This window comes from Haemaphysalis longicornis, unplaced genomic scaffold (assembly GCF_048455015.1).
Source record: "Haemaphysalis longicornis isolate Haplotype H1 unplaced genomic scaffold, Haemaphysalis longicornis Haplotype H1 scaffold_6, whole genome shotgun sequence".
NCBI lineage: Eukaryota > Metazoa > Arthropoda > Arachnida > Ixodida > Ixodidae > Haemaphysalis > Haemaphysalis longicornis.
In genome coordinates this window covers 143,056,831-143,072,314 of record NW_027526407.1, presented here as the reverse complement: position 1 = coordinate 143,072,314, position 15,484 = coordinate 143,056,831, and the positions used below count along the sequence as shown (strand labels likewise).

Here is a 15,484-nt window from a genome sequence, read left to right as displayed (position 1 = left end):
CCATCATGGGAATTCATAACTCAGATCTTCCGCGCCTCGTCTCATTTGCTTTGCTGCCGCGTAACAATATGATTACTGGGCTGGTGGGCACTCAAAGCGGCGAAGAAAAAAATCATAACACCAAAATTTCGTGTCAGTAGTCCTTTAAAGTGCCCCTGAGATGGCTTTTTGGGGGTCGATGGTATCGCACCGCAACGGCTATTTATTGAACTAATCTGTGACGTAATAGTTCGACCTTGATTAAAACAATTTTTTTGCTAGCGTAAGAACTCTACAGAAAGCTACAAAAACATCTTTCCTGTGTGCCTGCGTTTACACGGCGGCATATATTTGTGTTACACTGGAGTGTAAAGCAATTACACACCCAGCTCGACGCTCATTTGTTCTTGGCGGAAGGATTCAGTGAGCACAGAAGCAACGACGCGCGCGGCGAGAGCGCTCAGCGCTCAGTTTTAGGCGTAAGAGTTTCGTCGGTTTCATTGTTTTCTTGGCTGTTGTACCCGAAACGTTTCTTTGCACCCTCTTCCATAATTCACTGTTTCAAGCGTAGCCGAAACGTTGTTTCTGTTATGGTAAATATCGTTATGAGGTAAATATCGTGCACAGCCACTGATTGTGACAAGGACTACTCCTGCCAAAAAGTTTGCTTTCGTTGCTTCCCATCAAGTCATTATCGTAGAAAAATGTGGTTGGACGCGCCGTGTTGACTAGTGTCCTCTCCGCATTTTACCGTTGATCGGGTTACCGGAAATAAAGTTTCCGATTACCGCTGAAAACGAAAGGATACGTTTTAACACTCCGTTTGCGGTAAGCCATGGCTTACCGGCTACTGTTATGCTATGTTAGGATCGGCCAACACAGGAATTCCTCGCAAGCCCTAGAGCAAAGTGCGCGTGGATGAATCACCCAGAGGCACGAGGAGGCAAGAAACCCTGGCGCCAGCGGCGGCGGCGGTTTCAAGTGGCGGCTTCTATATCCTGGGTTCATCGGACGCTGCGGGCCACTTCTTTTCTTCATACACGTATGAAAGAAGGGTCCACCGAAAGGAAGCTGCAGTTTCAAGTGTCCAAGCTCTTCGGTTTCCAACCATCGGCGAGAGCAGGAAGTCGCTTGTCTTTACGTGCTGGGAGCCGTGTTGAAATTCCGTTCTCACGGGGCCTCCAAAATGAAGACTTGCGCAAAGTGGTGCAACTCCGGCACGGGACACGATCCATGACGTGGATATTCACCCTTTCCATCGACCGAGTGGTTCGTGTGCATCAGCCACGCCTCATGTCGTGGGCGGTACATCAAGTGTCGTCCACTGCCCACCTGATTGGACAACCTGTGTGAAGTTAAATTCCCTAGCCAGGGATCTGGGGAATACGAACTCTATTTAAACGGCTGTATTCGTGTTATTCTTGTTCTCCTGTCTCGACTGTCATCATGTAGAATAAACCTCCTGTACAGTTTCCTCCTAAGCAGTCATCTCGAGTCTTTAGTCCGACACCATGGCGAGCCGGGACCTGCGGGCCTGAACGAGTCAGACAACCCAAGGGCCCCTCATCTCTAACACTGGTTGGCAGCAGCTGGGATGGACCGTGCCTCATCGTGCTGTCTCTGCGGGTGAGCGTTTGGCTTTTGCTATGGGATTCGCCAGGCTTCAGATTTTGAGAGAATAATCTTGCACTGGGAATCAAGCGCTTGTCAATTGAGAAGGGTTAATCTCACGACATTGCTTGGAAGCAGAGCCAAAGCAAAGCAGAGAAAGCGGGGTCATGGACCTAATGAAATTGCCAAAGTCGGACTTGCTCTTGTTATGCGAGGAACTGTCAGTAGAAGTGCCAAGCAAAATAACGAAAAAAGAGCTGTGCAAGATCATCCCTAAAAGCGTCGAGAATAACGACGAGCTTGTACATGCATGGAACTTAGTTCGAGAAGCTAAAGAGAAAGCGGAACAGGAACAGAAACGACTTCAGGAGGAATCTGAACGAGAGTGGGAGAAAGAGAAGGAACGGCAAAAGTGGGAAGCTGAAAAAGCGGAAAGAGAGCTAAAGCGACTGGAGCTTGAAAAGGAAAGACGAAAAGATGGCGGTAGCGCGAGAGCCGAGACTCCTGAAAGAACATGCGAGGCAGTATCGTATCGGATGGATAAGTACATGCATCCATATGAAACTGGACGGGACATAGGATTGTACCTAGGAAATTTTGAGAGAACTTGTGAACGGGAGAACTTTGCTCGCGGTACTTGGACACAACGGCTTCTGACACTCTTGCCATGTGAAGTAGCTGAAGTGATAGCGAGACTTAGTACGGAGGATGCGGCGGATTACGAGAAAGTGAAAGCTAGCCTGCTGAAGAGATACAGGCTTTCAGCTGAAGCTTTCCGCCAACGTTTTAGAAGCTCAAGCAAAGGCGACAGCGAGGGCTATCCGGATTTCGCGTATGGCCTTAAGACTAACCTTTTGGAGTGGCTTAAGGGAGCAGGGGCCTATGAAAGCCGCGATGGAGTTGTCGAATGCATTTGCCTTGAGCAATTTTATCGAAGCATCCCCCAAGCGGTGAAGCTGTGGGTTCAAGACAGGGAAAATGTCGGCACAGTTGAAAGAGCCGCAGAGCTAGCGGAAGAGTACGCTACTCGCAGAAGGTTGAGCACAGATGAGAGTGCATCACACGCTAGAAACGTGACGCGGAGTCATGTTCCCAGCAAAAAGAACCTTTCTTCGAAAAGTTCCGTGCAGGCGGAGGCGCCAAAAAGAATGGCGGAAAAGCGGGAAGATCAGTCGAAGAGAGAGGGTGCAGACAAAGCAGGAAAAAAAGAGTTTGAGGCTAGTAGGCCACTTCGCTGCTACAACTGCAATGGTGTCGGGCACTTTGCAGCCAAATGCACCAAACCTAGGGTAGTGTTCAAGTGCGTCGATGAAAGCGACGAAAATCTAGAGCTCCTTAGGCCATACTTGCACAAACTGCAAGTCAATGGAAAACCTTGCAACGTGCTTCGGGATAGCGCCGCAACGATGGATGTTGTCCATCCGTCCTACGTTGCAGCAGACGATTTCACGGGGGAAGTCGCATGGATAAAACAGGCGGTGGAGGAACACAGTGTATGCCTGCCAATGGCTCGGGTGAGGATTTGCGGGCCGTTTGGGGAGCTGATCACTGAAGCCGCAGTCTCGAAGGCCCTGCCACTTCAATACCCTTACCTCTTCTCAAATCGATCGGATCGATTGCTTAACGAGGGAGGCCAGAAACTCGGAGAGGGAGTGGTGCAAGCTCTGACAAGGTCTAAGACTCGCCAGCTCGCCTCTCAGTTAAGTCAGATTCCTGAACCTAAGGTAGCCAGAGAGGCACGTGCCAACCTACCATTGGAACCACTTGAGGAGGAAGAAGTGACGGGTTGTCAAAGGCAGACAGATGCACAAGGCTATGACCGAACAGGGACGATCACTGAGGCAGCAAATGAAGCAGAGAGCTCTGAAGGGGCAGTGTTATCTCCAGCTTCACGCAACTTTGATCGCCTTCTTAAGGTTAACCGGGAGTCACTAATAAAAGAACAGAGAGAGGACCCCACTTTGGAGAGATTGCACGTTACGGCCAAAGAAGGCATTGCTCGACGCAATATAACTGTGCATGAGAAAGGAGGCTTACTGTATCGCCACTACCAGGACAAAAAAGGCAAAACACTCGATCAGTTAGTCGTGCCTGAAAGGTACAGAGCGGACATTTTGAGTCTGTGCCACGGGAATGGCTGGTCAGGACATCTTGGGATAAATAAAACAAAAGAGCGGCTGCTAATGGAATATTATTGGCCAGGATGTTTCAAAGACGTGGAGCGCTATGTGAAATCATGCGATGCGTGCCAGCGTGTGGGCAAATCGGGGGAGACATGGAAGGCTCCACTGAAAATTGTGCCACTAATTTCGGAACCTTTCCGTCGGCTTGTAATAGACACAGTAGGCCCTTTGCCCAGGACTAAGTCAGGCTACAAGTACCTGCTTACCATGCTGTGTCCAGCCACAAAATTTCCCGAAGCCATTCCGTTGAAAGAACTGAGCTCCTCAGAGATAGTTGACGCTCTTCTATCGGTGTTTGCGCGTATAGGATTTCCGGCCGAAATCCAGACGGATCAGGCAACAGTTTTTACGAGCGCTTTGACTACCACGTTCCTAGAGAGGTGCGGAGTAAAGCTGCTACACAGCTCAGTGTATCATCCGCAGTCTAACAGTGTGGAGAAATGGCATTCGGTTCTAAAGCGGGTGCTACGTGCTCTGTGCTATGAGCACAAAGAGGACTGGGAGGACTGTCTGCCAGCCACATTATTCGCTTTGCGTACGGTTCCCCACGAAGCTACGGGTTTCACCCCAGCGGAACTTGTGTACGGAAGAGCCCTGCGCTCCCCCCTCCGAATGCTGAGAGAAATGTGGGAGGGCACAGGAGAGAACCAGACAGTGGTAGAGTACGTGCTTCAACTACTGGACCGCCTTAACAGTACGAGGGAGATAGTAAACCGCAATATGAAAGCTTCCCAGGAGGCTTCCAAAGTCTACTATGACAAAAACGCCCGCCTTCGAACTTTCCGCGTGGGCGATCGCGTCATGATTCTTCGGCCATCGAGGAAAAATAAGGTGGAAGTTCACTGGGACGGTCCTGTAGAAGTTATGCAGAAACTTTCTGAGACGAATTATGCGCTAAAGATTCCAGGAAGAGGGAAGCAGGTGAGAATTTATCACTGCAATCTCATGAAGCCGTACATGGAACGCAGCGGGATCGTAAATCTAATGCTAAACGAACCCGAGGAGCTCGATAGCGAGATTTTAGATTGGAAGGAGAACGCAGGAGATAGCGTCAGCGTGGAGAAAATCGTGGCTCTTTCTGTAAATACAGAATCTCTGAGTTCGGGCCAGATTAACGCTCTAAAGCGGCTGTTAAGCGAATTCGCTGATCGATTCAGCAGCCGTCCAGGAAAGACACACCTCCTGACGCACGAAATAGAGCTCACGTCTGACGAGCCGATACGGTCAAAACCATACAGGGTATCACCTCGGCAGAAGGAGATAATGGAAGCTGAAATACAGCGCATGCTTAACTTGGGGGTAATAGAGCCAGCTGAGAGTGACTACACCTCACCGCTGATTTTAGTTGAGGCACCAGGCAAAGAGCCTCGTCCCTGTGTAGACTACCGAAAGCTGAATGCTATTACCAGGGACCAACTATACCCGATTCCCAACATAGAAGAAAGACTAGAAAGGGTGAGCGGCGCAAAATTCATTTCCACCCTCGATCTCGTGCGCGGATATTGGCAAGTACCGCTCTCAGAAAGTGCGAGCAGGTATGCCGCTTTTATCTCACCGGTTGGCACCTTTCGACCCTTAATGCTTAGTTTTGGGCTGAAGAATGCCCCCTTCAGTTTCTCGAAACTCATGGACATCGTACTCAGGGATATGCAGGACTTTGCTCTCCCTTATTTGGACGACGTCGCTATATTTTCAGAAACGTGGGAAGAGCATCTAGAACACCTTAAGAGCGTGTTTTCTAGGTTGCGAGAGGCCGGACTAACTATGAAGGCGGAAAAGTGTAGGTTTGGTTGCGCTCACGTGGTTTACTTGGGCCATGTTGTCGGCCAGGGAACTAGGAGTCCATCAGAGCTAAAAATTGCTCCGATCGTGGCCTTTCCCCAGCCTCGAACTAAGACGGACATTCGATCCTTTTTGGGACTGGTCGGATATTACCAGCGGTATATCCCGAACTATTCACAGCTGGCAAGCCCCTTAACTGACGCGTTACGGAAGGGAGCACCCACTGAAGTACCCTGGGATGCCGAAAAAGAAAACGCATTCAAGAGTCTCAAGGCAGTGCTTATGTGCCGACCTCTGCTCCGAACCCCTGACTATTCTAAAGAGTTTATAGTCCAGTGTGACGCCAGTGATAGAGGAATGGGTGTTGTCTTAAGCCAAGTGGGCGACGACCGCGAAGAACACCCGATTCTGTACGTCAGCCGTAAGCTGACCTGTAGAGAGGAAACGTACAGCGCTTCGGAAAAAGAGTGCGCCTGTTTAGTATGGGCGGCGCAGAAGTTGTCGTGTTACTTGTATGGAGCAAAGTTCATCTTTGAGACCGACCATTGCCCTCTCACGTGGTTGAGGCAAATGTCCCCCAAAAATGGTCGCTTGCTCAGATGGAGTCTAGCTCTCCAGGAGTATAATTTCTCTGTACGCTACAAGAAGGGAAAACTGCATGCGAATGCTGATGGCTTAAGCCGACTGTTATGAAGTAACTCAGTTGGATCGCCTCCGGGGTTTCTTTTTATTTTAACCTAGTTTAGGGCAGTCGGCCAGTGGCGTTTTCTGCGGGACCTATACCCTTGCTTTGGCGGCACCAAAATTCAGCCAAAATCAAATAGCTTCTGTGGTAAAGTGTTTCTTTATCGGTGCAGGAAGCCTGGTGGGTCTTTGGCGAATTCTGAACGCTTGCGTGTGGGGCGGTGCAGTGTTGCATGGGATAGCCCACTGGTGCTTTCCTTTGTTAATTGTTCAAGATCGTATGTTCCTTGGTGGAAGACGGCCCCTACACCCAGTTCCAGGCTCATCTCTTCCTGCCCAGCGGTCGTCAACGCTGGCCATTCGAGATTTTTCGGGCCGCGGAGGAGCTGTTAGGATCGGCCAACACAGGAATTCCTCGCAAGCCCTAGAGCAAAGTGCGCGTGGATGAATCACCCAGAGGCACGAGGAGGCAAGAAACCCTGGCGCCAGCGGCGGCGGCGGTTTCAAGTGGCGGCTTCTATATCCTGGGTTCATCGGACGCTGCGGGCCACTTCTTTTCTTCATACACGTATGAAAGAAGGGTCCACCGAAAGGAAGCTGCAGTTTCAAGTGTCCAAGCTCTTCGGTTTCCAACCATCGGCGAGAGCAGGAAGTCGCTTGTCTTTACGTGCTGGGAGCCGTGTTGAAATTCCGTTCTCACGGGGCCTCCAAAATGAAGACTTGCGCAAAGTGGTGCAACTCCGGCACGGGACACGATCCATGACGTGGATATTCACCCTTTCCATCGACCGAGTGGTTCGTGTGCATCAGCCACGCCTCATGTCGTGGGCGGTACATCAAGTGTCGTCCACTGCCCACCTGATTGGACAACCTGTGTGAAGTTAAATTCCCTAGCCAGGGATCTGGGGAATACGAACTCTATTTAAACGGCTGTATTCGTGTTATTCTTGTTCTCCTGTCTCGACTGTCATCATGTAGAATAAACCTCCTGTACAGTTTCCTCCTAAGCAGTCATCTCGAGTCTTTAGTCCGACACCATGGCGAGCCGGGACCTGCGGGCCTGAACGAGTCAGACAACCCAAGGGCCCCTCATCTCTAACAGCTAGTAGCGCGATCTGGCGCATTGGTCTCAAAGCAATCGAATGAGACAAAAGTTTGTGGCCCAGAACAGTTCGCTTACGCTTGAAAAAGCTGAGTCTTGAAAGTTTAAGATTAAACTCTCACAATACTATAATTTTCTTTTTAAATAGTCGTAGAAATTTCCCATAGAGCTTAAAAACAAGGCAAACTGATGTTGATGCCGCCATATCTGGTAACAATGAGCACAAAATAACACTTTAACCAGAATGTACGCCTCGGGTATATATTTACGTTGAAAATGAGTAAAATATGTTGGAGTTGTTACGCAGCAAGCTGCATTGCCTTGACCAGAATGATTTCAAAGGCGTTAGGAGGTTTGCGAGTTCATGAACGTATCTGAGCAATTTGAGGCGGGAGCGGCTTAGCACGAGTAGGGGCGGTTAATTCGCTCGTCCATCTGAGAACAATTGTCAATTGCCGTACTGCTGAGCATCACTTAGCAAATATACCGTAATAAACAACATCAACTATAACATCACTTTTGTTGGCTCTACCAAGCACGAAACGCCGAGCGCTGTGCATTTGCTGTAATCAAGACGCGAGGATCCACGCTTCGCCGGCGCAGGGAGATATGTGGCGGCTGCAAAACCTGTGTCGGTAAGTTACCGTTCACAGTACCTGTCGCGCATGCACAGCCGACTCACGCAATTACGGTATACACGCAGCATTTCCTGCTCAATGTCCGTAAGGACCGGGAAGCTAGCTCAAAAAAAGAAGCGCCATCGTTTCATGGATGTGCCACTCACTTGCTAAAGTAACCATAGTAACGACGGTGCCTCAAACAAATGTGGGCTGGAGCGTGGCCGTCAAAAATAACGCCCATCTTCCCGCGAGGGAACCCTGATGTGATGCGACGCATCGGGGGGTTCAATTGGTCGTAACGTTGCCTTGAGCGTTTGCGCTGACGCTGGTATTGGATTTTGTCAGCCCACTCGCTGAAGGGACCGTCGCTTCCATCACGTCTTCATCGGTAGAATCAAGTCAAGCACGCAGTCGTCAAGCAAAGTCACGCGGAATCGAACGAGAGCGAGCGCTGACTGAACCGCCGCAGCGCGCTACCCGCTTTATATTCACAGCGCCTGAAGGAGAGGAGACAGCGGAGGAGAGTCGCGCATGCGCGCACTTGCGCACCGGAGTAGATGCGAGCGGAGCGAAGCGCGCGCGCAGCTGTTGTTGTTATGCTAATGCGACGGAGTGAGAGGGTTGCGCACAGTTGTCGGAGAGAAGAGCGGAGGAGTCGCGCATGCGCAGGTGGCGTGCGGACGCCGCCGACGCCGACGCAGGAGGGACATGCCTCAGAGCAAGAGATGCGTCGCATCTAAAATAGCGGACATTGGGGCGCCTTCAGGAGGGCCGCCATGAAATGCGTGCTTTACCCCGGACTACGACGTCATCGCAAGTCGCCGAGGCAAAAAATAGTCCACTCTTGTTTGAGTAATAGCTTTTGTTAGCGTGAGCGAATATGCCTAATATTCTTGGACTCCCCTCTGCAAGAATTATGGAGTAGATTTCTGACACAAACGAGAGAACTTTGAACAACCTCTCGTTCCCGAAGGGCTTCATTGTGTTGCAGCTTGAGATGCTTTGCTTCTAGATCCGCTTCTACCGTCACGCCTTCTAGTGGCTTCGAGCTACCTCCTACGCGTTGCGCCGCAGCTCCTTCATGCTTCTGTGCAAAGCGAGAGTTGACGACGATGGGGAATTTCCCCACCTCCCTGTTTTCTTGTTTGGCTGATTCGTTCCACTCCGTCACTTCAACTGCGGGGTACTGGCGTGGCAGGCCACCTGTAAATACTGCCGTGTTTAAATGCGTCCTGTGGAAACCCTCGTAGTGTGAAACTCTTCAAAGACACGTGGCGTTACGTCAATGCCGGATTCTCCACTCAATGGCAATTAAAAGCTTTCGCATTCAAATAGCCCAACAACAGCTGGTGATACTAAATTCAAACAGCGAACACAAAAAGAGTTAGTTCAGTAGTGTGCCTCGAAATTATTGTAGGACATGAGGTCATAGCTGCTAGAAAACCACATGAGCTATGCAGATGCCTGAGAAATATTTTGGAGCGGGCAAGCCGCGCATCTCGGACTCAATTCGAACCAAACCAGTTAGTTCTGAGTATAATATAATTGAAATACGGATAAATATCTTGTAACGCCATTAAACTAAGAAAAGAGTACCAGAAGATCGCTGAGTTAAACTTATGATAAAACATGAAAACATGGGTGTAAGAAACACAAAAGGTCCTGGAGCTATTGCATGCTCGTGGAGTGTGAAATTTCTCACTCATACCATGAATTATACACGGTGTAAATTATTTTTATTAAAAATATTCGGTTTCAGATATTTCCGTCAATGCTTCGTGCACCATATCGTCATTTTTTTTCTTTACGAAGATACGACAGGAATGCCATTGCACGAATAAATATATGCCTCAGAGGACCGCATGCGACGGTCTATATTTTACTTCATTATTCTGGTATGTGTGCCATTGTAACCTTGATGGTAGCCTCGCCATAACATATTTCGCATCGCCCTCGGTTATGCCGCGAAACTTTAAAATACAGTAATACGTCGTTAACTCGAACTCGCATATCTCGAAAAATCGGCTGTCGAATTTTTCCGTGACACCGAACCATTTCCTATACGTCCCATGTATTTTTTACCCTTTATTTCGAAGTATTTTAAAGCCAACCTGCGGATATCTTGAGATCTTTACGAGAGTGTAACTAAAATTTCGCCGCCGCGGACCGTTTTACAATATTTGCGTGCCTAAGTCCCTCGATTTTTGTTCTCGTTTAGCCGCGCCTACCGCAAAGCCGACGTTTTCCCCAAACGCGAAGTCTGAGGCTAGAGGCACATCAACTTCGTCAAGCAACCCTGTGGCACGTCACGTGACGGTAGAGACATGCGCCACCATACATGCGCACAGGTACAGTGTACTATTCGCCCCGAGCGCGAACACAGTCGGCTCCTGGCGGCGGCGGGACGAACCGCTCCTAGTGTGGATGGCGCTCTCGCGTCGTCTGCTTTTTCACGTTGCGTGTGGCGCAAGACGCGTGCTGCACACGACAAAACAACCAATATGTGTGCTCGATTGGCATTAAGCAATGACATAGTAACCTCTGCGTGCTCGTTTCCTCTAGAAACGCAATAATCAGCGGCCGTTGCGGGTTAATGCGCTGGTTTAATTCCACGAAACATCTTCGCTTGAGTGTGAAATGTGTTATAAACATTGCTCCCACACATTGCACTTTTCTTATTGTTGAGTGCAGTCGTCTGCCGTTTGGGGAACGTCGAAAGGTGCTTTTTGAAGGTGACGTGGTGATTATATAAAGGATAAAAGTTTAGTACGCGAAACGGGTAAGAAGCGACACGACCTGTGCATACGCGTGCAAATTCCACACCCTTGTAAAATTGCGCTGTGTCCTTATAGAAAGAAGAAACAAACAAAAACATTTACACTGCACACGACCCGTGCGCTATCTCCCATACATTACCGGACACGTATTTTACACCCGCAAGCGTCTGTGTGATCGTGTCCTTCCCGTACCTTTTATAAAATAAATACCATTTTTGGACAGTCGTTGGTTATACTCAGGAGGAGGAATAAACATTTATTCAACTGTATCGGGTTGCTAATTTTACGTATTATTTAAAATACGTTTCTATGGATGCGCAAGAGTATTTATGGGGAATGTTTCGGTAAAATTAAGCAGTTGTGAGTTTGCGTCAGTCATAAGGCATTTTGTGTGTCATTTTCATATATATCGTTTTCAAATCCGACATGAATCACCTTGTCCAGAAACGTGTCTCACTCAGCATAACTAAATGCCTAATTTGGTCACGTCTTAACCTCTTAAGGTGGACCTAAGTTTAAAGAAAGACGAGAAAATGCGTGCCCACATGTGTGTGGGGTGTGTGCCATGACTCGCTGTTTTTTTTTAATTTTTTCCCACAATGCTTGCTTTCAATACAATTTTGAAAAAGGCGTCCCACAATTCGTGGACAATCTCGGACCAAAGGGGGGTTAATCATTGTGGAAAATACGTGTACTGCTTTTTCACCGCTACAGAACACGACGCCTATTGTAGTTTCGATTGTAAATAATACTGATAACCATAGTTTGGCTTTTCGCGCGCGTTACATGCGTTCTCTTCTCGCTGATCTTGCAACGTTGGCAGGACTCTCCCCCCCCCCCCCTCCCCCTTCCCGAAAAAAAAATGAAATGCGCAGAATTTCATTTTTTAACCAATCCTCAAGAATTAAATGCCAAGACAAAGGCGGTATTCAGTTTACAAAACAAAGTAGTTACCGGGAAACCGTTACGCTGATTTGCAACGATAAATCAAAAGGAAATGTTTTACCACATCTGCAACAGCGCAACTTCATTTATTGCCATCTTTAGAGCTCGTAAGCGACCTTATACGCAAGAATGCAAACACATCTCGCTGTTGCAGGCACCTGCTAGATTTTAAAAGGAACGCAAATCGTCAACAGAGCAGCCGTCACAGAAAATGTGTGCTCACTGTGAGGTCCCAGAAGCTTGGTTTGCACACTGTAAGCCTGCTTGTCACTTTGCGAAAACCTAGCTAAACATGAGATGTTGATTGTACTGCATGCGTGGACAATTCAATTCGCAAGTTCACTTGCGACGAAAGCCGTAAATAGGTGATCCGAAACCGTTATTCATGAAACCGAATTCCTTCAGAGTCGCTAAAATTTCATTTAAAAGACCCGTTAGAGCGGTTACATTTATATCTCTGCGCTGATCAAAATTCAGTAATTTTATGTTGCCTTTTGAACACACAAAAAATATCGTAAGCTCTTAAAAGGAATTTCGGGGCAGTTAAGTAGTGTTACCATTTCAGAGCATCCCACAAATGCAAGAATGCGTCATGCTACCAGTGAAAGCGATTGAGATTGCCGTTGTAAACTGAATTTCAGAGATCGAGGCTTCCTGATTTGTTTCTATTTATGCTTTTATTGAAGGCTCAAAGCCGTAGTCTGGAAAGATCGAGCTTGCTACGAGCCACAGGGTACAAGTTCATTGTCACAATTACGGCCATTCTGAGATTCCCGATGAGTGGTCGCGTTTTTTGGCGTAATAATGAAAACTGACTGCCGCTTCCATGCTATACATTGAACGTTGAGTAACCGAACTACAGCATACCACTCTTGTTTGCACCTGTCGTGCGAACATACGGCGAGAAAAAGGCACGAAGCGCGCCCACAGTGTGCATTCTTACGGGCCGCTCAGCGGAGCATCCACACTAGCAGCGCGACGCTGTCGCCACCTACATGTCGAGCTCGCGGCGAATAGAGGTGTGTCGCGCGGGGAAAAACCCAATGAACAGCGCGGGTCCCAGCCGGTGAACGCCTCTTGTATGTTTTTTTTTCTCTTTCAAACCTTTATGAAAAGCAAGATTGGAAGCTGCTATTGAAAGCTGGTAAGTCGTAGCGCCTTTTTTTTTTGCAAAGAACTCGATATTTCATGGAAATTCGCGCAACCTTGCTTATCTCGAAAATCCGCTTATCTCGAAATATTTCCCGGTAATTACTACCTCGAGTTAGCGAGGTATTACTGTACTTGGTAACTATTCTCGTAAGGAATGCTTGGGCAGCGTTGATGAAAAACCATTTTGCTTACGTGCATTTCATAAGGAAGCAGTGGTAGAATAACAGAATATATGAAGCTTCGACTAATTAATGACTGCAACCAACAATATGACGGCCAGCTCAAGCGATCTGCGCAGTAATCTGAAAGGCAAGGATTTTTCTTTGAGGGTAGTTTAGCACACGTCAAGTGGTTTCGACTCGCTCGCAAGCTTACAACAGCGTTTCTTTAGAAGGGCGCCCACGCGGTCTGGAAACGCATTTTTATCTTATCGTTAACAGCAACTTTCGCCAGAAGTAGCATTTTCAACGAGATGCTCCCATAACTGGTGCCTTCATTCCGCGGATGTTTCCCATAACGACGGCTTTGTATGCGTAGAGTTTAGGTTATCCGCGGGTGTACTAGGCTCGAGCTTAACAATAGCTAAATGCGGCATTGTTATTGCAATGCATATACTGCGACGAAATAAAAATTCTGCAACCGAAATTTTGCTCACTGGAAAAACATCTCGAAACGCTTCCCGATAAAAAAGGGAGAAAATACACTGGGGGCCGCGTTTCAGATTCACCGCTGAGGCGAATGTCTGGCATCGTATAAAATGTAATACATGTATAACACGCGTAAGGAGATAACCCAACCATCTCACGCGGTTCGGAATGCGATACAAGACATTACGACTGCTCGAAGTAGGGCTGGTGCAGAGGATAAAAAACAATGCAAATTGAAAACTCGGTAGACATTTTGAGCAGATAAAATCAATAAAGATTTTTTGTTCGCGGCGACTGGTGTTCCCGGTATAAGTATTGAAGAAATTAATGAGGCGGGTGGTCCGAAAATGCTTACAGGACCACCGATACGTGCTTCTGGGCCATATAGGACGAATGGGGCCGGCGATTGCTTCGTTTGATATTTATTTTTTCCCTGTATGATATTAGTTTTTCTTTTGAACTTATCTTTCGTGGCCTTTTCTGCGTCTTCAATACGCATGCCTTTCTTCTTCATATCTCTTGCCCATTCACCTGTTCCTCCAATGGAACGGTTTTGTTTCTTTATAAACTGGCTTCCTTCAGTTTGAAGAAAGACGCCAAATCCGAGCCAAATATTTTTTCTAAAAAGATCAGTAAAGCCGTTGATGAAAAAAAGTCCATCCCCCTCACGAGGGGCACGATCAAATTCAGAGCATTTCCGGGGGCGCACGACGTTAAGTAGTTTGCGTTACGTTAATGTTGTTGCACTTGTGGCAACTGCTGACGAGAGAGCGCTCGTCAGCAGTAATTTGAATGAGTCAACGATATAAGGCGCGTTCGTAGCGTTCCATTCTGTGTCGGCTTTGTGGTGCAGTGGGTGGAGCACCATGTACATTGCGTTCCGCCCGCAGGGTCGAGGGATCGAAACCTGGCGCCGGTAAGTATTTTCTTTTATATAGTGTAGGGGGAGGGGTGCGGACAACGACGGTGCGGACTACGACGGGACAACGCGGGTGACATCGTGAGTTACTGAAATGCTCTGCATTAAAAAAAAAACGTTTTCATGGACGCGGCATGCCACCCAACTAAGAACATCTGGGTCTGGGCAGTAAGTACTTGCGAGGCTCGCTTCTCCTCCACCGACATATGCCCCTGCCTTAATAGCACAGAAGCAGAAACCTACGCTATTGGAAAAGCCATTGTCCACCATGCATCCCCACACAGACCCCTTAACATCTATACTGATTCACAAGAAGCATGCACCCGCATACTACACAATAACATCCCACTTAGCACACACAGCCTCTTTCAAAGCATCAAAGGAGACGTAAGGATTTACTGGGTGCCTGGTCATGCCGGGCTGCAGGGCAATGAAGGGGTCAACCAGCTCGCCCGTGACACCGCTCTCCGTACTCGCTGCAATCGCAGCCAGCCCCAGGAATCTACGTCCCCGAAACCCATTCCCTGGCAATGATACCGCTGATCAAATGGCTGGTGCTGCTGCTCTCATGACCACAGTTGACATAACAACAGTACCTTACACCGACCTAAAGACACACATCAGACGACAGCTTCGTAACACATGGCAACTACCCTGGAGTCAACAAACAGACAACAAACTACACGTAATAAAACCACAACTGGGACGCTACATAACTGACTCACACAACCGATACACTGAAGTCGCCCTGGCTAGGCTGCGGATAGGCCACACACATGAGACGCACTCCCACCTGCTCACTGGAACTTCGGGACCCTCGTGTAGCAGTTGTAGAAAGGGCCTATCCGTAGTCCACATACTAATCACATGCAGAGCACTTGACACAACACGACACAAACATTTCCCTGAATTATACAGACGACACATTCCTTTGCACCCATCATATTTTTTAGCCGACTAACCAATGTTTTCTAGTCAGCGTGTTTTTAAGTTTTTAGCTGAGGTGAACTTTCTGCAGCTCTTGTCATATCACGTGTAATCATCCTGGCCCTATACACCAGCCATCTCCATTGTCTTTTGTTT

At 48.1% G+C, this 15,484-nt stretch overlaps 1 protein-coding gene across 1 annotated transcript; it reads left to right on the top strand.

Annotated features, from left to right (window-relative positions):
• The first annotated feature begins 886 nt into the window (after positions 1-886).
• Positions 887-6,442, top strand: LOC144143277 (uncharacterized). Its single transcript, XM_077675051.1, has 2 exons — positions 887-5,408; positions 6,413-6,442. The coding sequence occupies exons 1-2, from the start codon at positions 1,758-1,760 to the stop codon at positions 6,440-6,442; spliced, it is 3,681 nt and encodes a 1,226-aa protein (XP_077531177.1). The 5' UTR covers positions 887-1,757.
• The last annotated feature ends 9,042 nt before the right edge of the window (positions 6,443-15,484 follow it).